Source organism: Anabrus simplex, chromosome 1 (assembly GCF_040414725.1).
Source record: "Anabrus simplex isolate iqAnaSimp1 chromosome 1, ASM4041472v1, whole genome shotgun sequence".
Taxonomy (NCBI): Eukaryota; Metazoa; Arthropoda; class Insecta; order Orthoptera; family Tettigoniidae; genus Anabrus; species Anabrus simplex.
The window spans coordinates 1,557,853,602-1,557,878,423 of NC_090265.1; the positions used below are offsets into that span (position 1 = coordinate 1,557,853,602).

A 24,822-nucleotide genomic window follows, 5' to 3' on the forward strand; every position below is an offset into this window, starting at 1 on the left:
ACATCATCTCAGAAAATAAGGCATTGTGAATTGGATCCACTGATTGTTTTGGTTTCATGATAATTTTGTCATCATCATTCATTTTAGATTCTAGTCATTGGATACATTTTGAAGTTTTAATTATAATTTCATTTTGTTTTCAAATCATACCATTAGGGGCCGATGACCTATCTGTTAGGCCCCTTTAAACAACTAACATCATCATCATCATCATCATCATCATTGTATCACTATGAGCTCACAAAGATGAAATACACTGACTGACAGAGCAAATGCAACACCAAGAAGGAGTGGTTCGAAAGGGATGAAAGTTGGGGAAAAAACAGAGACGGCACGGACGAATAATTGATGTTTATTTCAAACCGATATGCAGGTTACACAATGCGCACGGCATCGACTCATTAGGATGTAGGACCACCGTGAGCGGCGATGCACGCAGAAACACGTCGAGATACAGAGTCAATAAGAGTGCGGATGGTGTCCTGAGGGATGGTTCTCCATTCTCTGTCAACCATTTGCCACAGTTGGTCGTCCGTACGAGGCTGGGGCAGAGTTTGCAAACGGCGTCCAATGAGATCCCACACGTGTTCGATTGGTGAGAGATCCGGAGAGTACGCTGGCCACGGAAGCATCTGTACACCTTGTAGAGCCTGTTGGGAGATGCGAGCAGTGTGTGGGCAGGCATTATCCTGCTGAAACAGAGCATTGGGCAGCCCCTGAAGGTACGGGAGTGCCACCGGCCGCAGCACATGCTGCACGTAGCGGTGGGCATTTAACGTGCCTTGAATACGCACTAGAGGTGACGTGGAATCATACGCAATAGCGCCCCAAACCATGATGCCGCGTTGTCTAGCGGTAGGGCGCTCCACAGTTACTGCCGGATTTGACCTTTCTCCACGCCGACGCCACACTCGTCTGTGGTGACAGAACTGACAGAACAGAAGCGTGACTCATCGGAGAACACGACGTTCCGCCATTCCCTCATCCAAGTCGCTCTAGCCCGGCACCATGCCAGGCGTGCACGTCTATGCGGTGGAGTCAATGGTAGTCTTCTGAGCGGACGGCGGGAGTGCAGGCCTCCTTCAACCAATCGACGGGAAATTGTTCTGGTCGATATTGGAACAGCCAGGGTGTCTTGCACATGCTGAAGAATGGCGGTTGACGTGGCGTGCGGGGCTGCCACCGCTTGGCGGCGGATGCGCCGATCCTCGCGTGCTGACGTCACTCGGGCTGCGCCTGGACCCCTCGCACGTGCCACATGTCCCTGCGCCAACCATCTTCGCCACAGGCGCTGCACCGTGGACACATCCCTATGGGTATCGGCTGCGATTTGACGAAGCGACCAACCTGCCCTTCTCAGCCCGATCACCATACCCCTCGTAAAGTCGTCTGTCTGCTGGAAATGCCTCCGTTGACGGTGGTCTGGCATTCTTAGCTATACACGTGTCCTGTGGCACACGACAACACGTTCTACAATGACTGTCGGCTGAGAAATCACGGTACGAAGTGGGCCATTCGCCAACGCCGTGTCCCATTTATCGTTCGCTACGTGCGCAGCACAGCGGCGCATTTCACATCATGAGCATACCTCAGTGATATCCGTCTACCCTGCAATGGGCATAAAGTTCTGACCACTCCTTCTTGGTGTTGCATTTGCTCTGTCAGTCAGTGTATATAGCCTCTCAACAAAATGTTGAGAACTGTAGTATTTTTGTTTTGATACTATCATGGCTAGCAAATATCCTTTACAATTATATTTTTAAAATAAAGGATCTAACTTTATCATTATTGCCGCAGAACAAAGTAGAGGAGCTCACTGATCAGTATCAGTGTTATGTCTTGCATTGAAATGGTTTAGAATGCTGGTGATACCTGCTTATAATACTACACAGTACATAGGACTGTACTATAAGATGGTCAAATATAATCATAATGGCGTATGGCCTCCGGAGAGGCCTGGTGCGGGTCTTTTTCTCGTAGATGGCTTATTAGGTGACCTGCATGTCTGTGAAAATGAGGGCCCGACCTGGGATGATTTCTAATGCTGAATATACCACACACATCCAGCCCCTGAGCCATTGGAATTAACCAATTAAGGTTAAAATCCCCGCCCTGCTGGTAATCAAACCCGGGACCCTCTGAACTGAAGGCCAGTACGCTGACCATTCAGCCAACGAGTCGGATGGTCAAACATAGCGAAGACACAAGGGTATAACACTAGGGTTCCAGATTGCCAATGCACACATGAACATGTATGTGGGTAATCAGTTCTCTGTTTCTCAACAATGTGCATCAAAATGACAGGTTGTATGGATGTAAAGGATTTCTTGGTAACTTTTACATATATAGTCATGGTTTGAAGAACATGTATTTATTTTTGCATTTATATACACTCTCCTTTATACCTGTATTTCTGTACGTATGTTACAACTTAGAACATTTCTAGAATTGATCATCTTTGTAGTTGCTATAAATAAACTTAAAAAAGAAAGAATAATTATCATATTGGTTTATGTCCTACTACTTTAATGGTTTCTGGAGACAACAAAGTGCCAGAATTTTGTCTTGCAGGAGTTCTTTTACATGCTGGTAAATCTACTGACACAAGGCTGACATACTGACCATTTAAAAATACCACCAGGGTGACCTGGGATCGAACCTGCCAACTTTGTCTCAGAAAGTAGTGCTCTGCTATCTGCACTTTTAAAAAGAAAAGATTGTAATGCTCAACCATACCATACTTAAGATTAGAGGAACAAGTGCTTGAAATTCAGTCGCCTGACTGAGAAGCGTATGCAGTACTTTTCAGCTATGCTGGCAACTTACATGTTCCATGTATCATGGTTTATAACCATCTCTGGGGAGTTCAAAATGCATAGTAATTTGTGTTTGTGGTCAGTGAATACCTGTGTTCATCTGCATACAGGTTTTTGTACAACATTTATTTCCTGGATACATGGCATGTTTGTACCTGCAAATAAAGAAAACAACCACCAACCACAACTGGTGTACCTTGTGTCATATATAATACATCAGACCACATGAATTTTACTATGAAAACCAAGGTCTGTATGGCAAAAATCAGTTTGTACCAGTCTTATCTATTTTATGAAAATAATTCTAAGAATTACACTTATCACAAATGATGGCACGTGAAGCCACACTATCACTTTAACTCCTATCCCACCAGTTCTCTTGCATGTGATTATCACAACCAAAGTAGGGTAGTTCACTGTAGCACTGATCACACAGTTTGTTAAGGAACTTTCATTTCTTCTTCTTGCTTCCATTCATAGCCATCTTGAGCAGCTGGACTAGTGGTGCCTCAAGAGCCAGGGAGATGATGAATGAGACCAGGTATGAAGCCACAAGATTACCCATGTACAGAATTATCTGAAACACATGCATGTCATAAATGTTTACAAGTATTCAAGGAACATTAAAATGAGTTAAAATCACATACATAGTGTCAATGGGAAAACTGTGATATCAGGTCATTTATCTTGCATTGTGTGAAAGACAAAAGACAACTACAGGCATCACAGTTGACACATCTAGTAATGTCTTTTACCACCTGTATGTTTCTTTCCTTTTCCTATACTTATCCGAATTTCTTCCTAACCTACACTTCCCACATGAAGACAGACATATTTGTCAAATGGCCCCTCAATAAATGTTGATGCCCACCCTCCTGATGAAGCTGGGAAGCAGAAACTAGCTCATCTGGGAATGAGAAGAGGCAGATTTGGAGGAACTGGAATTGGTGAGGAGAGAGCTGAACTTTATATGGCAGTGTATGAAGATGTGAAGATTGTCCTTCCCCTTTTGTGTTTGTTCTTGTGCCTTATTTCTGTTTCTCCCTCTTCCCATTGTGCCTATCCTATTATGTGTTCCTTTTCTTGCTATCACTCTAGCAGTAGCAGCCGGCCCTTAAGGTCTCCTGGACGATGTCCTCCCTAGAGAATGAAGAATTATTTTTACCTTCTCTCAACATTTTAAGTAAAAAAATTGGACTTGAATAATGCTAAGAAAATTATATTTCATTGTAAAACTGTAAATTCTCATCAATAAGGAAGACTGTTCGGCAATACCAAACTTAGGTGACTGACCTTTAGCGCAAAGTTCACTGGTAAATATTTTCAGGTTGAAAATACTGTGTGACAGACTCTCAACCTGCCATCTGAGGATTTAGCAATGGTGAAGGGGGTGAGATGTAAGGCGGAAGTGCGCTGGTGGACGGTTTTGGAGGGACGAAGGATGCGGGAAGAGGCTTTAACCTTGGCAGAGTCCATAGCAATTAAAGTGTCCTCACCCTATAGCATACAATAAAATTAAACAATTACTCAGGGCCTTGTTTGCCCTATTATTTATAACTGAAGAAGAAAAATAATAAATAATTGTATTTAGATGTAACATTTGGGAGCAGAAATGTTTATTCAAATTGCGAACGTGAAGTAACATGGGCCTTTGGCTTGCACCCCATATTTTGTGAGGATTGGCAGCAGTGAGTTAGTTTGTTTTTGTGCAGAAGACTTAAATGAGTAGGCTTGAGCGGCCTTGTGAAGGTAAGGCAACACCCCATCTGCCAACAACCACTGACTTGTGATATAATTCGTATGGTATCTGCTTCCCTTAGCTGCCAAGCAACTCTTAGGTAAGATGAAAGCGTGCACTCAAAGACGGAAAATTATACGTGGTGCTAGTTATTACTGTACTCAGATGGCCACATGTTGTATTCGTACAACAAGGATTTCTCAAATTTTGAGTTCACAGGGATAGTGATAATGATTGAAAAAATGAACGCAAACTCCCTGGGATTCATGTTTTGCTTTATCGTGTTCACCTTATTTCCACATCAGATTCTCGTTGATGGTATACTTTAAATATAACCACCATTGTATATCCAAATGGCAAAACAGCTGATAAGAGCAACCTTAAGATCCAGTTTCAAAAACACTGTTTATGTGATACTTTTCAGTTAATATAAAAGAAACTCAATTTTGCTCTTCTTTTTTCTGTCAAAATTGTCAAGAAAGAAGAGCGCCCTCCCTCTGCCGAACTGAGAGTACACCGGCTGCCACTGCTCTCTAGTAATGTCTTTTGTGGCTGTTGACCTACATAGTTGTGTCAATGAGGTAAATGTGCAGAGAATTGTCAACCCTGCTTCTGCGTACCAGATGTCACACCTCGAGGAGTGCCACATGGCAGAACAGAGGTCTCACATGACTCAGTTCGATGTAAGACATGACAGAATGCAGGTGCATTGAACATGTCTGGCAGAATGCTGCAATTCGAGCAGAAAAGCAACATAAAGTTCATAAGCAGCCTGCAAAGAATGGCCACAGAGTCATAAAGGATATAGCAGCAGGTTCATGGAAGTGTTTTAGAAATGTCAGACATGCTTTGAAAAAGGTAAGAAACATGGAAGCAAATGTGTGAGTGTCAGAGGACAGTTCTTTGATGAAGGTGACTAGGTGAGATGACTGATACATGGGTGTGCATTAACTTGAATAAAATACATTTGTTTCCATAAATAAAGTGTAATGAAATCTAATTTCTAGGAACTTTTTGATACTACCTTGTATCATCACTGCCTTCTTACTGAGGCAGCTTGTGGACTGAAACCCAGTTCAGATCATGTTGCTGTGAACTTGTATTCCAGAGGTGGTTAAAGGTCTAGTCTGTCTCTACCATAAAAGAGAGTATGGAGTTAAATGTAGTATTTGTCTCTCACTCGCATTCATATGTCTTGCAGTTAGCTTTATCCTTTTCTACCCCTGCAATGTTGCCTATCTCCCGATAATACAAAGTGATATCTGGCTCCATGGCTAAATGGTTAGCGTGCTGGCCTTTGGTCACAGGGGTCCCGGGTTCGATTCCCGGCAGGGTCGGGAATTTTAACCATCATTGGTTAATTTCCCTGGCACAGGGGCTGGGTGTATGTGTTGTCTTCATCATCATTTCATCCTCATCACTAGAGACGGGAATTATAGGCACGAATAGGTTAGAATGCAAATGTATTTAACCAAGGCGCAGGTGCATGTTACCCGCATGACGGTTCTGCGGTGAGATTTGCATATATATTATCGATCTGGACAAACAGAACCCCTAAAATTTATGCAACTCCCCGACATAACTGTAGAGTGGCTAGATTACACTTGCGCCTTCTTCAAATACGTTTGCATTCTAACCTATTTGTGCCTATAATTCCCGTCTCTACTCATCAGTACGTGCAGGTCACCTACGGGTGTCAAATCAAAAGACCTAAACCTGGCGAGCCGAACCCGTCCTGGGATCTCCCGGCATTAAAAGCCATACGCCATTTCATTTTATCCAAAGTGATAAATACAATGAAATGATTGTATGGTCTTAGAAAGAATTGTGTGCTCCTTTTTGATGATGTCAAATGTAAAGTCATAAATAATTAGTAAAAGGCCTATTTTTCACAATTACACCATTTTGACATGAATATTTTTTCAAATAAATAACTTACCATGCCATCAATAAAAAACAATGATCAAAACAGATTTTTTGGATTAAATTTTTGTGATAGAAAATAATTGCCCTGGACAATAGTTTACAAAGGGCACTAGGAAAGCTTTACAATATGCAAAAACGGTTGGCTGGACACCCCTGTTATGATGAGAGATGAAAAGAGGGGTGAAACATGGCACGGCTTTCACACCAGTTCTTCCCAAGCACTGGGATTGAAAGCAAGTTAAGATGTCAGTGTGGTCTAAAGGTGAATATCGCGCAATTATGTGCTACAATTTTGCTCGTTGATTAACTGTTGACCAGTGCCTGGAGGAAATGACTCCTGTGCTGGGGAAGGACTGTACACATTGGACAACAATTTTCCACTGGTACAAAGAGTTCCAGAGGGGGAATTTTGGGGGTGAAGACGATCCTCGCTCTAGGCGACCGCTTGAATCAGTGACTGAGGAAAACATTGAAGCTCTGAGAAAAATGTTGCAGCAAGAGAGGCGGTTGACATATCGGCAGGTAGAAGAGACCCTCCACATCCCTGCACCAGCTATTCATTCAATTCTACACGACCATCTCCATGTTAGAAAGGTTTGTTCTCTTTGGGTGCCCCATTCACTTTCAGAGGAACAAAGGACACATCGAGTGAAATGGTGCTGAAAAATGCTAAAACAGTTTGAAAATTGGACTGCGTGTAATGTCAATAGCATTGTTACAGGCGACGAAACTTGGCTTTATTATTACGATGTCCCAACAAAATCCCAGAACAAGGTGTGGCTGTTTGAAGATGAGGGTAATCCTGTGACTGTGCGAAAGTGAAGGTCAGTGAAGAAAAGGATGATTGCAGTATTCTTCACTAAACGGGGCTTCCTGACTCGGGTTGTGCTAGAAACACAAAGGACAGTTACTGTGAAGTGGTACAGTGAGACTTGTCTGCCTCGGGTCATCCAGGCTCTCAAGCAACTCCATCCAAGGTCAAGGCTCAATACTTGGCTCTTGCATCACGACAGTGCTCCAGCATATTGTGCTAATGTAACAATGGATTTTCTTGCCAGATCAGGGTTGACTGTGCTTGATCACCCTCCATACAGTCCTGATCTTGCCCCGTGTGACTTCACATTCTTCCCAGAAGTGAAGATGAAGCTGAAAGGGCGGCGTTTTGCATCCGACAAGGAGCTTCTAGCAGCATGGGATCAAGAGTATGAAAATGTAACCGAAGAAAAGTGGCAGAGTTGGTTCAGTGACTGGTTTCAACATATGGAGAAGTGTATTGAGTGTGGTGGAAATTATTTTGAAAAAGACTAAAGCGTTCACTCACATTGCAAAACTTTCCTAGGGCCCTTTATATATAAGAAGAAAGCTATAACTTTTAATTGAATACTACTTGAAAATTCTCAGATGATAACAAAAGAAGTTACGTGGCGAGTAACCTATTTTGATACTGACTGTAAGTTAGGACTAAGTGAGGAAAACATTTACAAATTTCTGAAATACACAAGCCAGAGCTCGGTATCAGATAGCATTCATAAGTTATATCACTTTTGCCACAGCTCTATGTAGTTGTGACTCAAACAGGTATGATAAATACATCATTAATGAGATGGCTAATTCAGTTAGAAATCATGTTCTTTGCTTACCACTATTTCACTGCGAACTTAATCCTATTGAAATGGTATTGGTACAACTGAAGAATTATATAAAAGTGAACAGGATCTCATTCATAAAACAAGGAATGAGGAATTTAATTTCGGCTGCACACCAACATAATATAGTTATCCTTACCCCAATCACCTTTTATTTGGAAGATCCATCATGTCCTTGGTCTGCCCCTAGGTCACTTTCCCTCCAGATCTTTGTCAAACCATTTTTGTGCTACCCTCTTCAGAACCATCCTCTTTAAGTGACCAAATCATCTCAATTTGATGACGCTAGAATTTCGTTGAGTGGTTTCACTTGGAATGGTTGATGTTTGTGGATTACTGTAGTCACATCCTAGTTTGTGAACCATGGGCAACGGCTGAGTGGCCTAGTAAGTGGTCCTGAGAGTCGGGATACCAGTTGTTATGGAATGGGAGTGGGCATCTCGGACATATTCTGAGTCATGGCCCTCCTTGTGCTCAGGCGGCTAGGACTATACAATTCACCGGTGGTCCATAACCCGTTAGAAGAGAGATCCTCACTTGGACTATGTGCAAGTAGGGTAGCATCCTGCTTCATGAATTTACCAAGCTCAGAACATTTCAAGCAAGCCTCGGACCTATGGGAGTAACGGAGTCCCACTCCCATTTGACAGGCGAGGGACTCCTTGGAAACAACTTGGCGAATGAAATGGAATTCGATGGGGAGCTATCAATATTAATGGGGCTTATGGAAGAAAGAAAGTAGAACTGGCTGTGTCAGCAAAGAGGATGCATCAGGATGTGCTAGGAGTAAGTGATATTCGGGTAAGGGGAGATAACGAGGAAGAGATAGGAGATTATAAAGTGTACTTGACAGGTGTTAGAAAGGGAAGGGCAGAGTCTGAGGTAGGGCTCTTTATCAGGAATACCATTGCACGGAACATAGTTTCTGTTAGGCACGTAAATGAGCGAATGATGTGGGTAGATTTGTCAGTTGGGGGAATTAGGACTAGAATTGTGTCCGTGTATTCACCATGTGAGGGTGCAGAAGGATGAAGTTGACAAGTTTTATGAAGCATTGAGTGACATCATGGTCAGGGTCAACAGCAAGGATAGAATAGTGCTAATGGGCGATTTCAATGCGAGAGTTGGGAATAGAACTGAAGGATACAAAAGGGTGATTGGTAAATGTGGAGAAGATATGGAAGCTAATGGGAATGGGAAGCGTTTGCTGGACTTCTGTGCTAGTATGGGTTTAGCTGTTACGAATACATTCTTCAAGCATAAGGCTATTCACCGCTACACATGGGAGGCTAGGGGTACCAGATCCATAATAGACTATATCTTAACAGACTTCGAATTCAGGAAATCTGTTAGGAATGTACGAGTTTTCTGCAGATTTTTCGATGATACAGACCACTATCTGATCTGTAGTGAACTAAGTATCTCTAGGCCTAGGGTAGAGAAAGTGAAATCTGTCTGCAAACGAATAAGGGTAGAAAATCTCCAGGACGAGAAAATTAGACAGAAGTACATGGATATGATTGGTGAGAATTTTCGAACAGTAGACAGTAAGCAGGTTCAGGATATAGAAAGTGAATGGGTGGCATATGGGGATGCTGTAGTAGAAACAGCAAGGGAATGCCTAGGAACAACTGTGTGCAAAGATGGGAAAAGGCGAACATCTTGGTGGAATGATGAAGTGAGAGCAGCTTGTAAACTTAAAAAGAAGGAGAAATGGCTCCAAACAAGAGCCAAGGCAGACAGGGATTTGTACGTCGATGAAAGAAACAGAGCGAAACAAATAGTTGTTGAATCCAAAAAGAAGTCATGGGATGATTTTGGTAACAACCTGGAAAGGCTAGGTCAAGCAGCAGGGAAACCTTTCTGGACAGTAATAAATAATCTTAGGAAGGGAGGGAAAAAGGAAATGAACAGTGTATTGAGTAATTCAGGTGAACTCATAATATATCCCAGGGAATCACTCGAGAGGTGGAGGGAATATTTTGAACATCTTCTCAATGTAAAAGGAATTAGGCTAATGTTACAGTCCTGTAACGCAAAAACCTGATGTGCTATGATAAATATGATTTCAGTATAAAATCCTCGAAATTTCTTCAGTAGCAGACAATTATTTTTTTTTTCCAGACCAGTGAATTTTCTACCATTGGGTCAATAGATGTGCTTGGTTGGGACTCCAGTAGCATGATACTTGGCTGCCTCAACTTTGTGACACTCCCAATAGGCCTTTCTATGCTCAGCGTTGATGACTTAGGACTTTTTAGATTTTTTACAAACTACTCTATTTTCTCCCTAGTATGGTTTCAAAATTATAGACATATTCTACATCAAAAAGAAACCATACTCACACCATTCCACCTACAAATATAATTTCCTCTAGTGATCTACTCTCTAAAGTACTTTTAGTTTTTAGTAAACTGCAAGACGATGACCGCTTCCAAGAGAATGGTAGTATCATAATTAGTCTTATGCAGAAACAGTACTGCTAGCATTTAACTTTCTGTCAGAGGAGGCTATTGACAGGTAGCAGGTGAAGTGGCACTTTCACCACTTCACCAATGATAATGGTATGTATGTACCTACAGCCTACAGTTTAAAATACTGTTTTCCTTATCATGTATGTTGATTTAAAAAAAAAACGCATTTCTGTATTTTTGAACAGCACCATATCCTTACTGTTCTGGCAGCGAGTGAAGTGGGGCTTTGGCCATGGCAACTTGAAAAGTAAAGTAATCTTCCTCTCATGCTGCTCAATCTCTGGGAGTAGAGCTTAGCACAAGGGTTGCTAATCATGACGTCTCTCACATTTTGTGCTTCAGTGAAGTAAAAGAGAAAAATATATGTTTCTCCTTCTGGTGTGGACTAGAGTATGTTTCCTTTGTTAGAGCCAGTTCAGTTGCACCTCTTAAACATTTCTTTGTTTAAGCTGTGCTGCTTTTTATGAAACCTGTTTACAATACAGTGTGTTTTCTATTAGAAATACCATTTCAACATTGAGAAGGCAAAGATACAAAGGAATTAGAGATTGGAATAATTTATAAAGGAATATGTTTGACAAATTTCCAACTTTTTGAAATCATTTAAGAAAAGACTAGGTAAATAATTGATAAGGAATCTGCCAATGGGTGAAGGCCCTAAATGCAGGTCAATGATTGATTGATTGATTGATTGATTGACTGATTGATTGATTGCTTGCTTGCTTGCTTGATTGATTGATTGATTGATTGATTGATTGATTGATTGATTGATTTATTTATTTATTTATTTATTTATTTATTTATTTATTTATTTATTTATTTATTTATTTATTTATTTAAATTGTGGGCACTCTACTCACTCTCTACAAGTATGTGGTACAAAAGAATTGAAACATTCAGGTAAATGTTACTATTTTAGTTTCAAATGTTCATGGTTTAAGGAATTCCCATGGTTGTGCTCCTCTCCAATTCTGTAAAAATTGTTTTGTTGGCTATGCTTGCTTTTCAACAATGAAAATGAAATGGCGTATGGCTTTTAGTGCCGGGAGTGTCCGAGGACATTTTCGGCTTGCCAGGTGCAGGTCTTTCGATTTGACGCTCGTAGGCGAGCTGAGCGTCATGATGAGAATGAAATGATGATAAAGATGACACATACACCAGCCACCCCATGCCAGAGAAATTAACCAATGGTGGTTAAAATTTCCAACCCTGCCGGGAATTGAACCCGGGACCCCTGTGACTAAAGGCCAGCACGCTAACCATTTAACCATGGAGCCGGACGTTTCAGCAATAAAAGCAAAATTCTGAATAGATGAGTTCGATTATTAAGATAAACATGTGTAAAAATATATTTTTTGTCTTAATAGCTCTTCACCTAAATTCACAGCCACAAGCTGCTACTGCTTTCTTCATCTGAAGAATTAAAAGCTATCATCCAAAGAGTCCAAAATTGCAAGTACATTTCTTATTAAAGTATTGTAATGTCTGATACGGTATATATTACACTAATTAGGAATCATAGGACTCATTCATATATTTGCAAACTTTTCCTCATCATTAGTGCTGCTGGTTTTTCACAATACCATCGCGCGCGCGCGCGCGCACACACACACACACACACACACAGCTAACTCATTCCTGGTTGCCAGCATTTTGTCCCCGTGTGCTACGTACCAACTGATGAGCTCAACCTAGCACACGGGGGCGAAATGCTGGCAACCAGGAATGAGTTAGCTGGAAAATTTATAATGTCCAATACGGACCATTTATATTGGTATTATAAGTGGTATGTTCTGAGCTGTGAGTGGAGAGATGGCGTGAAATGACGGTCATCGTACTGGCCTTCGGTTCAGAGGGTCCCGGGTTTGACTCCCGGCCGGGTCGGGGATTTTTAACCTTAATTGCTTAATTCCAATGGCACGGGGGATGGTTGTATGTGTTGTCTTCATCATCATTTCATCCTCATCACGACGCGTAGGTCACCTACTGGTGTCAAATAGAAAGACCTGCACCTGGCGAGCCAAACCCGTCCTGGGATATCCTGGCACTAAAAGCCATATGACATTTCATTTTACATACAAACATACACACACACATACATACATACATACATACATACATACATACATACATACATACATACATACATACATACATACATACATACATACATACAATTTTCATCAGAGACTGTTCAACCTTTCTGCACTGAATCTATAAACCTCCATAAATGAACTAAATGTCACTATAAATGCTGCTATATTTTGGCTTCTTATCTTGAAATCATGAAATAGTCAAATCGTCACCTACTTTCCTTTAATGAACATGACAAAATATGGTGAATAGACTGACACACAAGATTCTCACCTACATAGAACATCTAAAATATATTCCATGTGTACCCGATGCATTTACTGGACGTATTAAAAATGGCACCTACGGAAGGTAGAGGCCAGCCAAGGCAAAGAAATGTATAATAGGATATCGATATTGATGTATGGTAGGAGGCCATGACTAACTTAAACCTACCACTATGAAGGCGGTGTACAATGGTGTAGAATCGATAGAATTGTTTTTTAAAAAAATAAGAAGGATCAAACAGATTATTATAAAAACTGACTTAAAAAATTGACGTGGAGAGAACAAGACGTTCCGAACATCGCTCTCAGAAATAAGCGAGATTGACAATATTTAGCGTGAAGTATTAAGCTGGGAGGACGAAAATATTGAGCGAATCGAATAGATAAACGTCGAAATACTGTAAAGAGGGAATAAAAGCCTGAAGCTTTGAAAAATATGTCCAGATACTTAGATGCAAAGTCGTTTGAAAACAAGAACTTGATTGAGACGTGAGAGCTCGAGATTGAGCCGCATTTAGTGAAAATAGTCGCAAGGACAAACTAAATAAAGAAGCGATCACCATAAAATATATATATTCTACGCAGAACCATGATGAGTTTATATTTTCCAGAATCAACGTATATTGTCTACTGTGTTGCTGAACAGATGATGGCTTGCTAAATCGGCATAGACCAACCTGGAGGGAGATGTCATCCTGGCTGTTAAAACCACCCGACCCGTGTGGAGGAGGTCACTCTACCTGAAATACCAGTGGTGGAGATCCTGCCCAGTTCCCGATCCAAGGACTACGACCACACCGAAGAGCAACTAAGGCCCGAGATATTGAATGACGAGCTAAGTAATAGTATTAAGTAGTATAATTTCTTATGTAGAGTATTACCAGTATATACAATAGATCTGAATAGCCTAAGCGTGAGATAATTAAGTGTGCTGTGAATATAAGAAAGTGCAGTGTGAAATATTTAAGACGATATCTTGTTACAGAATGGTAACGTGTTTACTACATTATTTTATCCAAGTATGAAGGAATATGATTTAAAAATACGACATAGTGTAACAGCTGTTTTCAAATAATCCCGGTTAGTTAGAAAGATCCATGAGTGATGTAGTACTAGTCAAACCCAGTTACGTCACAGAGGGACGCATGTTGAATTGGTTAAGTTAAGTTGCCATACTCTTTGCTGTGTGATTTTATTGGAAGGATAGATACTGAATTTGGGGTTATATATGGAATTGTATAACAAAATGCGTTTTGAGGAACGAATTCTGCGCTATTGATGAGATACGTATCGTTGTGTTTAATTAATATTGGAGGTTAAACACGGTAATTGTGGATGTTAAATGAATAAAATATGGGTTGAATTGAAGGTTAATAGTGAGATAATGGGAGTGTATATAGTATTTTAAACGATATATTGCACAGATTAACAGGAAGTAAAACATATATGATATATTTTATGTGCGATGTTGGAGCACATGTAATGCGACTACAGAGTATAAGTATACCCCAGGGAGGAACCATAGCAAGGTATGGACAATAAAATTACGTATATTTTAATGAAGTGTGAAAGTGGTTTGACAATAATAACGACCGGTGATGGGTAAATGAATATGTGATTATATCATATTCTGAATGAATGGTTATTGCATGGAAGAACAAGCTTGTATGCAAGTAGTATGATAATGTAGTGTTGAAATATCTTTGTGTAGGCATTAGCACACCTGTATATGAAAAATGCTTACTGGCTGCATGTATATTGAGCTGGAATACGATACATAAGAAATTATTTAGCTAGAGTAGGGAAATTATTTGAGATTTACGTAGGATATCATCGATGTTTTGTTAATCTGAAATATTATTAGAGCGAATATTTAGCTAGGAGCCATAATTTAAATGGCAATCGGACCGAGAAACTTAGTGCGTCATTCAATATTTCATTTACTTCACTGTAGTCTGCACCAACGAACTCAGATAATTTTCAACGTAACTTAGGTCACTGATATTTGTATTCAGGACACATTATTTAAATTCAGGTCATTTCCGCGGTAACTTGAACAGTGTTATGATTGTATTTTTCGATGAAGGTATATAATTAACACCGTGAGTGATGGAATAATTTATTGATATACCGAATTTTGACCGTGGTCTGAAGACTGTGATGTAATATACTTAAGTGACCAGATGTAAATTTTAATGGGAAGATAATTCATTTCAGGAATACGTGACCCAGAGTGTTATGATGTAAACTTAGTTTAGGAATAAGGCAGCGCTGACCTTAAATATTTGATTCAGTAATTAAAATATTCATTTATTAGATTGATTGAAAGCTTATGAGCCATATTTGACATTAACCATTTCTTTTGCGAATCTTGACAATTTAATAAATATGTTTCTTGATTAGTTTTTATATAATGAAATGAGTTTTCATTTTTACTGGTAATCAATAGTTGTACTTAGTGAGTAAGGTTCTCGTTGTGCGGATATACTTTTTTTTTAAAGGTTGACTGAAGTTTACGTTCACAAAAACTACTTCTGAGCGTTGAATTACGTAATTCTGAACCGCGTATGATACCGTTATTTCTCTTCGAACACACGTTAAACCAAACATAGAAAAATTAACCATTTTTCTGGAGGCATGAATACCCTGAGATATATATAACTGACTAGTTGGGAATTACTGTGGTTACCCTGACCCGTAGGGTGCACATGGGTACTTGAAGTGGAGAAAGAAGTGGAAAAAGCCCAGATGAACTCAACTGACACCACGGACAGAAGCCTCTACAGGAAAAATTTAATGGATGGAAAGTGCAACCAGAAAACGAAGTGGAAAAGAAGACTGGAGCAAAGTGGACAGAAGAACGAAAAAGGATCCACGGAGAAAGGATGAGAGCTGTTTGGCAACTCAGAAAACAGAATTGTTAGAGCTTTGTGTGATCCATTGGGTCCATACACACATAATAATAATAATAATAATAATAATAATAATAATAATAATAATAATAATAATAATAATAATAATAACAATAATAATAATAATAACTTTATATCCCACTAACTTTTATATTTTTCAGAGATGCTGAGGTACTGGAATTTCATCCCAGAACAGTTCTTTTTTTAATGTTCCCATAACTTTACTGACATAAAGCTAGCATATTTGAGCATCTTCAAACATCACTGGCCTGAGCTGGGATTGAATTCACCAATTTGGGCTCAGAAGGTCATCTAGTATGAGCACATCCTTCTGTGATTGCTCCCAATATTCTGTTTAATTTCCTATTTCAATCCAAAATTTTTGATAACACCAGGATTCAATCTCATGAGTAGCGAACATAAGTATCATCTTCAGGTGCAAGTGTTATATTTCTGGGTAAGTATACTGTCATTACAATTTTGTCTGGTACTTGTAACATACAGTATTTATGATAAGATACTCCCCAACAGGCAGTATACACAGAATTTTTTTTTGGGGGGGGGGGGATATTAAATATTAAAATTTGAGGACTTCTATAAAATAATATTGGGAGCATATTGTGAAATTAGAAACATTAAATTAAAACTTTCAAAACCACATAATTATTTAATTAAGACATGTATTCATGTTGATGATTACAATAGCAAGTATCTCCTGGGCTTTTTGGCCATCTCATGGTTTATATTTTCTAGGATCACATGTTTTTCTTTGTGTATATACAAAAGATCTAACATAATCAATCTTTCCTGTGCAGTCATATTCTGTAAATAACCTTTTAAATATTTCAGAGATGGAAAAGAGTGTTCTGGTGTGGCAGTGGTTACTAGTAACCAGTGGCGGCTGGTGGTTTAAAAGTTCAGTGGTGCACAATTTTTACCAATGATATAATATGATTACAGGCTAATTTTCAAATCTAGATACATCAACAATACCTTTTTATTATGGTATTAAAACAAACATTCTGCATTTCTATTTTCAGGAATATTACTACAAAGCATTAACATTTTTTCATTTAAAAACTAATTTACCATATTGAAATAAAACACTTTGAGGTAGCCTAATTCCGGTATTGAAAAAATATCCTTTTGTAATGTATCTGGTTTCGAAATTAAACGTCGCGTGGGCCTACCCATTCGTTTCACCTCGGATTTTTCCTCAGCAGTCCGTTGCGGAAACGGCCTAGACATTAAAGACTGCACCGAATTCATGATCTGGCAAAATACCACTAACTGATAAAAACACACAATAATAAAAACACATATGTGGATACGAATGTTTACACAATGAAATCATCTAGCTCGTTGGCTTGTATGCACATAACAAAGCTTGCGACTATACTGAAATAAATGGCGGTGTTTATTTTCAAATTTAGAGCCATTAGTTATATATCCAGCCACGACCGACTTGATGCGTCGCTCCAGCCGTCCTGCTCTAGCTAGCTCCTTACAGAGCACAGCGAGGGATCCAACCAGCCGTGATCCAGCAGATGAACTTCCATCCGGTGTCGCTAGATGACACTCCTGTTCTATAACAGAATCTCACATTGAGCAGCAACGGTCTCTAGTGACTTTGCTAGTAGTTGGTTACGTAGGAGCACCGCCGACTTCATACGTCGCTCTAACTAGGAGCGCAGCGAGGGATCCAGTCGGCCGTGGTAGGAGCACGGCTGATTTGATGCTTCGCTCTAGCTAGCTCCTTAGTGCAGTGAGGGATCCAGTCGGCCGTGGTAGGAGGAGCCGGGTTGATAAACCTCCATTTAAGCAATGTATAAGAAGCCACGCCTATCTTTTCCACTCCCTGCGCACCCCTCTAGCAGCCCAAAAGCACACTTCTAGCAGCCCCGCGCACCCCTCGAGCAGCCCAGGTTTCATCCTACCTCAGGTTGACTTCCCGCTACAAACTTTTGGGCTCCTGCAGTGAACTTCTAAGAGTACCGGCTTCTAAAGTCTCCTGTAGTCGATATTTGCTCTTTCAAGCTCTTGAAAGGATTGTCTTGTTGAATGAAAATGCAGTAGTTGAGTAATCCAAATGATAAAACTTTACCTAAAATAAACATAAAAATTTAATGGGGGTAGCGCAAACCTGCAACCTTATGGAGAACCTGCCCCTGCTAGTAACACAGCAAACAGTTTCAGTACTCTATGTACTGTTGAGAAAATATCACTGTCGCAGAATGTTAAGTGCAGAAGTGAAGTCCATTGGTTCAGGATGATTGCTTTTAGAAGAAAAACTTATATGTATTTATTTATTAATGGAAGCATCAACACATTATTGGTGAAACAATGAGCTACCTAAAATCTTCATTTACATGGTTGCCACAATTAATTATAAGTTCTAAACTTCAAAATTTTGCATATGCCCCTGCTCTCCAAATCCACATTTATTCCTGAATTTTATTTGGAAAACTATGAACATATTATGCAGAAACTTCAATACAAGTACTCACAACAATGGTGTTGTGTAAATGTAGAGGTCCATCCATCTGGAAACTTGTTCCCATCATTATGACAGGGTGGACCAAGTAAGCACAGTACGTGAGGCGACTCAGAGGAACCATTGCTCGGAACGACAGTAATGTGTTCACAAACCCTGCAAGAAACAGCAAAGTAGATTGTTTGTTACTTATTGTACCTAAGTGGAAGAGGTTAATAGCTGAAAGTTACTTAACTACTCAGTTTTAAATAAGCAAATTATACCTCTCTGTAAATAGAAAATATTGAAATAAAAGTAAAATAACATAGGCTGTTCTCTTCCAAATTACTTTAAACAGAATGTAAATAATAAAGAGAAGAAAGAGGTTGAATCATGTACAGTTATCAAGTTGAAAGCAATAGACTTTCTCAGGATTAGTTGCTACTTAAACAGGCTACTCAGGATATCGTACCAAAAATACGATACAAGGTAAGAAAACAGCAGTAAGAGCAGACAAAAGTCAGCAGCTTTCATTTCTAAGAAGGATGGCTCCAAATAGGACCCTAAGAAATTGAGCAAAGGATTATTGTCAGTAAAAGGCCCAGAGGAAGGCCTTGTGATGGTTGGGAAAAACAAATTTTGAATGACCTTGTGAAACATGGTGTAAATTAGCACCAAAATGAAGAACATCAGGTGTGGATGGCGAGGATGATCTGGAGGAGGCTCATAAACACCCGCAGCCTACTTGCTGGATTGATTGATTGATAGATTGATTGATTGATTGATTGATTGATTGATTGATTGATTGATTGATTGATTGATTGTGCAAATAATTAATGGAATTATTTATCATAGGGATATTGTGTGTTTCATATAATATTTCTGGTGAGTGATTTAATGAAGAATATGTCCTAGATGAAGTCCAGATAAAAATGATGGATTCATGTACACTTGCATAACCAAAGGTGCCTAGCTGAGGTGGTAAAGGTGTGTTCGGTTCACCTGGAAAGACATGGGTTTGATTCCCCATTATGATGTTGAAAAATTTAAGAAATGAAATTTCCACTAATGGAGCAATGTTCACTCAGCCTACACCAAAAATAAGTATTGGGTTAATTTCTGGGCCAAAGGCGGCTAGGCATAGAGCTGACCACTCTATCCCACTTACAAGGTATCAGTTTGGATTGGACCAGGTAGATTTCAATGAACTTCAGTGAGTGAACAGTTCATATCCTAAATTAAAATTTAAATTTTGATGCAAAATCAACAATAGTGATATAATTAATTACTGAAAAGTAGCTGGGCAACTTGAAGCAGCATGGCTTGTAGTATGGCAGGTCACTGAAAATGATATAGAATAACCCTGCGTATGCTTCAGTCTGTGACAGTGTTATGTTAAAAGCAGGTGAAAGAACAGGGGCTGCCTGGCCGAGGCGGTAAAGGCGTGCTCGGCTCGCCCGGAAGGACGTGGGTTCGAATCCCCGTCAGGAAGTCGTAAAATTTAAGAAATGAGATTTCCACTTCCGGAGGTGCATATGGCCCTGAGGTTCACTCAGCCTACACCAAAAATGAGTACCAGGGTAATTCCTGGGGGCAAAGGCGGCCGGGCGTAGAGCTAACCACTCTACCCCATCAAGTGCCGAGGTTACGGATAGTGGAAGCCTTTACCTTCCACCCCTCCAAGGGTCTTCATGGCCTGTACGGAGATGACTTTGCTTCTTTGCTTTGCTAGGTGAAAGAACAGTGTTGCAAACTGACACAGAGATCAATTAGGAAAGAAAAATGAGAAGTATTAATCCAATGAATGTTCTTAATATGTCAGAGACCACAATCAATCAATCAATCAATCCATTACTACTGATCTGCATTTAGGGCAGTCGCCCAGGTGGCAGATTCCCTATCTCTTGTTTTCCTAGCCTTTTCTCAAATGATCGCAAAGAAACTGGAAAATTATTGAACATTTCCCTTGGTAAGTTATCCCAATCCCTAACTTCCCTTCCTATAAACGAATATTTGCCTCAATTTTTCCTCTTGAATTCCAACTTTATCTTCATATTGTGATCTTTCTTACTTTTAAAGACACCACTCAAACTTATTCGTCTACTGATGTCATTTCACGCCATCTCTCCACTGACAGCTTGGAACATACCTCTTAATCTAGCAGCTCATCTCCTTTCTCCCAAATCTTCCCAGCCCAAACTTTGCAACATTTTTGTAACGCTCCTCTTTTGTCGGAAATCACCCAGAACAAATCAAGCTGCTTTTCTTTGGATTTTATCCAGTTCTTGAATCAAGTAATCCTGGTGAGGGTCCCATACACTTGAACCATACTCTAGTTGGAGTCTTACCAGAGACTTATATGCCCTCTCCTGTACATTCTTATTACAACCCCTAAATACCCTCATAACCATGTGCAGAGATCTGTACCCTTTGTTAACAATCATATTTATGTGATTACCCTTCTTATATTAACACCCAGATACTTACAATGATCTCCAAAAGGAACTTTCACCCCATCAATGCAGTAATTAAAACTACAGTGAGCTAAGTGAAGATGACAAAGAATTGCAAGCTTTCTCAAAAGTATAATAGAACAACAGTATTACAACATCTTACAAGAAAACATATAGATATCATTAGATTTCACTGATGGAAATGCCACTTTTACAATCTGCTTTGCGTTGCACCGACACAAATAGGTCTTATGGTGATGGTGGGATAGGAATGGCCCAGAAGTAGGAAGGAAACAGCTGTGGCCTGAATTAAGGTACAGCCCCAGCATTTACCTGGTGTGAAAATGGGAAACCATGGAAAGCCATCTTCAGGGCTGCCAACAGTGGTTTTTGAACCTACTATCTCCCAGATGCAAGCTCACAGCTGCGGGCCTCTCTAACTGCACGGCCAACTCGCCCGGTGCAGCAGAAAGTGAATATGATGGAAATGAAATATCCTATCAAACAGATGGGAGTTCTAGTGGCTACAGAGCATCTCTGCAGATATGTCATAAATGATCCATGGTCTTGCAGATCTATGGTGAAGAGACTCTTAACAACATTTATGAATTTAGGACTTCAGGAAAGAGAACACCTAAATCATATCCACAAATTCTTAACAAATAGCCTTCTCTTGTTAATAACATAAATATCAGGTAGGTAGTTTTATATTATAGAGAAAAAAAGTGAGTGCTCATATTATCACAGAGCAAAGGTAACAGAGAAACCAAAGTAATACAGATAAAATATGCAATGAAGACATTTTGCAAAGCACAAGACGAAAGATCTGTTACACATTACTGACACTCACAAACCTGGGCCCAAAATATTGCAAATTAAATTAATTTAAGGAATGTTAAAACATGTATGTTATTTGTTGAGTCTCTTAACTAACAGAACGGAATTTCATGAAGCAGAATAACACAGGTTGTCATTGTGAAAAAGGTACCTACTGAACCAACATGCATAGAAGAAGCTAATATATTTATACAGGATAGATTCATCAGGGGCAACAACACTGAAGAAAACTGCATGTGGAATTAATATCAAAGCCAATTCAACTATGAAGTGACGGGGGATTGGACATTATCAACAACGAGAGAAAAATGTACTGTTGCATCAGTCCAATTGGTATATAGTAAAGTGGAACCTGCCTTTAGCAGAACCTTTATGGGCCAGAAATCTGTTCATATAAAAAAAATTTCTTGATCCCATGAATTATGGTTTAATTTTCATGTAAGCTTTCCTGTATTTAGCAGAACCTGTCTGATGCAGAAACAGAAGGAAATTTTGCAACTATAATGGAAAAATATGTAAATTTCCTTCCTAAACCTTACAATTAAAAAGCTAAGAAGCTAAAAAGTTTCCACCTATTCAATACTCTATTATTAATGTAAAAGCTAAGACATTCTAGGACTAGTTTTGACTCCATTGAGGTCATCTTCAGCCAAGAAAACTAAAAATTGGCAAGTTAAGACATGAAAATATACAATGAAGGAATGCTAAAAGTTCTGTTATACAACATGAAAATTAAAATTCAGTCTTGCTTGCTGCACATCATAGAGTTAAAAATCACGTCAAGGTTCCATATAAAGTTTCACCATCTTAGGCTTGTAGTAGGAATTGTTGGCAATGAATCACACAAATGAAAGGTTGCATCATGGTACATAACTTATGGTATTTGTTAATCATTTGAATAAAGTGAAACCATATATATATCCATTAGGGATGTCTTGGTATAATTGATAAAAGTACATAAAAAATGGTAGAGTTGCTTTCCAATTTGGATCAAATTAACAAATTTAAGGCATTGATGCCGTGACAGAAATGGTAACACACCTTGGACTTCAGTCTGAAAAATGTATTCAATGGACAAATACCTAGACCCACATTTAACATTAATTTCCAATAAGGCCTGGTTCCACCTCCATAATTATGTGTATACAAAAGTATTCGTTGGTTTATTCTGTTACTTATATGAATACCATACTAACTCCTTTTCCAGGGAATTAACAGACATGGAACATGATTTTGCATTTCAACAGGACTCTGTCACTGCTCATATGGTGAGTAATTCCATGAGAGAAATTCACAAAGTGTTTCCACAGAACAGAATTATTAGAAAGCATTTGTGGCCTACTTGGTCTCCTGATTTATCTTCCTGTGATTACAATCTCCAGGGTAAATTAACAAGTGCCATTTATAAGACAAATCCGCACCCCGTACAAGAACTGAAACTTAACATTCATCAGGAAATTGCCAGGATTCCTCAACATGAACTACAGCGAGTGATGAACGATTTTCTAAAGAGGTGCCAAAAATGTGTTATGATGAAAGTGGACAGTTTTTCATAATTTGGTTAGTAATGAACTTCTTAAGTTTTTTGTGTTACTGTTATACATTTTATCTTCCCACATGCAGTAAACGAGTGTCTGCTTACCCTTAGTAAAAACACTGCATGCCAGAGTAAAAAAATTTTGATCATCCTGCACTACTACAACTGCTACTACTATTACTACTACTATAACACCATCACACAATCTCATGCTGTTGTTTGAATAATGTACATAAAATCTAAGCCAACTCATTATTTAAGCTCAAATATGTAATGTTGATTTCTATAGCAGGTGCTTTAAAAAGAATCCAACAGCAAATGTATTATACATCCTCTTAATCTATTCTTCTGTTGAATAAGCATACTAGATTCTACATCTGAAGGCCTTAGAGCTCCTTTTAGAACATTACATATATACCCTGTTAATTGAGAATAAATTAATAGCAAGGAAAACAAGAAAAGTACCACACTGATGTACTAGTCACCATCTTGGGAAGGTGTCTCATTCCTACTGACAAGCTTACTGGCACACTGAGGTGAAACGTTGAATTTAAGAACGAGGAGCCTGCATCTTTAACTCTTAATAATTGTTTGTGAGATTTCTTGGAGTATAATACCAATTTCCACCTGCTTAATAATGTTACCTCTTATAAGTTTATTCTGTCATTGTTCATGATGAAGTGACAGAGGATATATATATCTTCTTTCACTGAGCTGGTTGATTTCCCAGGAAGAGAAAATGTAAAAACAATCAACACATTGGTATTAATAGTCTTACCTCCATGACCTGTGCCACAGGCAATGACAATCCACGCTAATGCAAGTCCCCAAGCTGTGTGTCCTAGAGACACATACACAGCCGACCATATAACATCAAGTTGCAGGTGGAGGAGTCCATACACCAGGCCGACGAGGCAGAATAGAGAGAGGACCCACCCAAACAACACCACAAACTGGAACAGATGGATAGAATTATGAGAAGTGAACATTGTAAATTCAGGTTCTTCACATAAAAAGTTAAATAGATGAAGTGTTGTACTGATAGATTTCTTTTGAAGGTTGCTTTCCATGTGTGTCGTCAGTTAAGGAACAAGTGGATTTTTATTTTTGTACAATGATTTTATTGTTTTTCGTCACCGATGACTTTAAATGAAAATAAATGTTACACTGAACCTTAAAGTATCCCTCCTCAGATATCACCTATTAAATGTAAAAAATGGCTGTTAACCTTACTTGTATTCATCCCTGATCTCCTTTCCTCTTTTAGAGTATCTCCTTGTTCATGAATAAACCATACACTGGTGGACATTGTGCCAGTGAGATTTTGTTGCCAAATATTCATAAAATATAGGCCCTATTACTCTATTCCTTTATTATGCAATATACCCTTATTTTCTTGTAGTTTTACATACAAAATAATATTTTTCTGTGGTACAAAACCACTTATTCTATAATACAACATAGTAACGTAAAAGGACCTATGCGCTCCTGACTCATGTTGTGTTTCTAGTATCCTCTAATACAGTAAATCCTCATTAACCCGAAATCCAAGAATGTTGCAGCAAAATGTTCTTTTTTTTTGCTAGTTGCTTTACGTTGCACCGACAGAGATAGGTCTTATGGTGACGATGGGATAGCAAAGGCCTAGGA

General features: G+C 39.2%; 1 protein-coding gene across 1 annotated transcript in view; it reads right to left on the reverse strand.

Annotated features, from left to right (window-relative positions):
* Positions 1–2,398: 2,398 nt before the first annotated feature.
* The window catches only part of LOC136862274 (nose resistant to fluoxetine protein 6), a 415,203-nt gene continuing 392,779 nt past the window's right edge, over positions 2,399–24,822 (reverse strand). The window contains exons 11-13 of the mRNA XM_067138873.2: positions 23,951–24,125; positions 18,380–18,522; positions 2,399–3,393 (exon numbers count right to left, since the gene is read on the reverse strand). Coding sequence (XP_066994974.2) covers positions 3,268–3,393; positions 18,380–18,522; positions 23,951–24,125 — 444 coding nt within the window. The 3' untranslated portion in view covers positions 2,399–3,267. The remainder of the gene's footprint in view (positions 3,394–18,379; positions 18,523–23,950; positions 24,126–24,822) is intronic.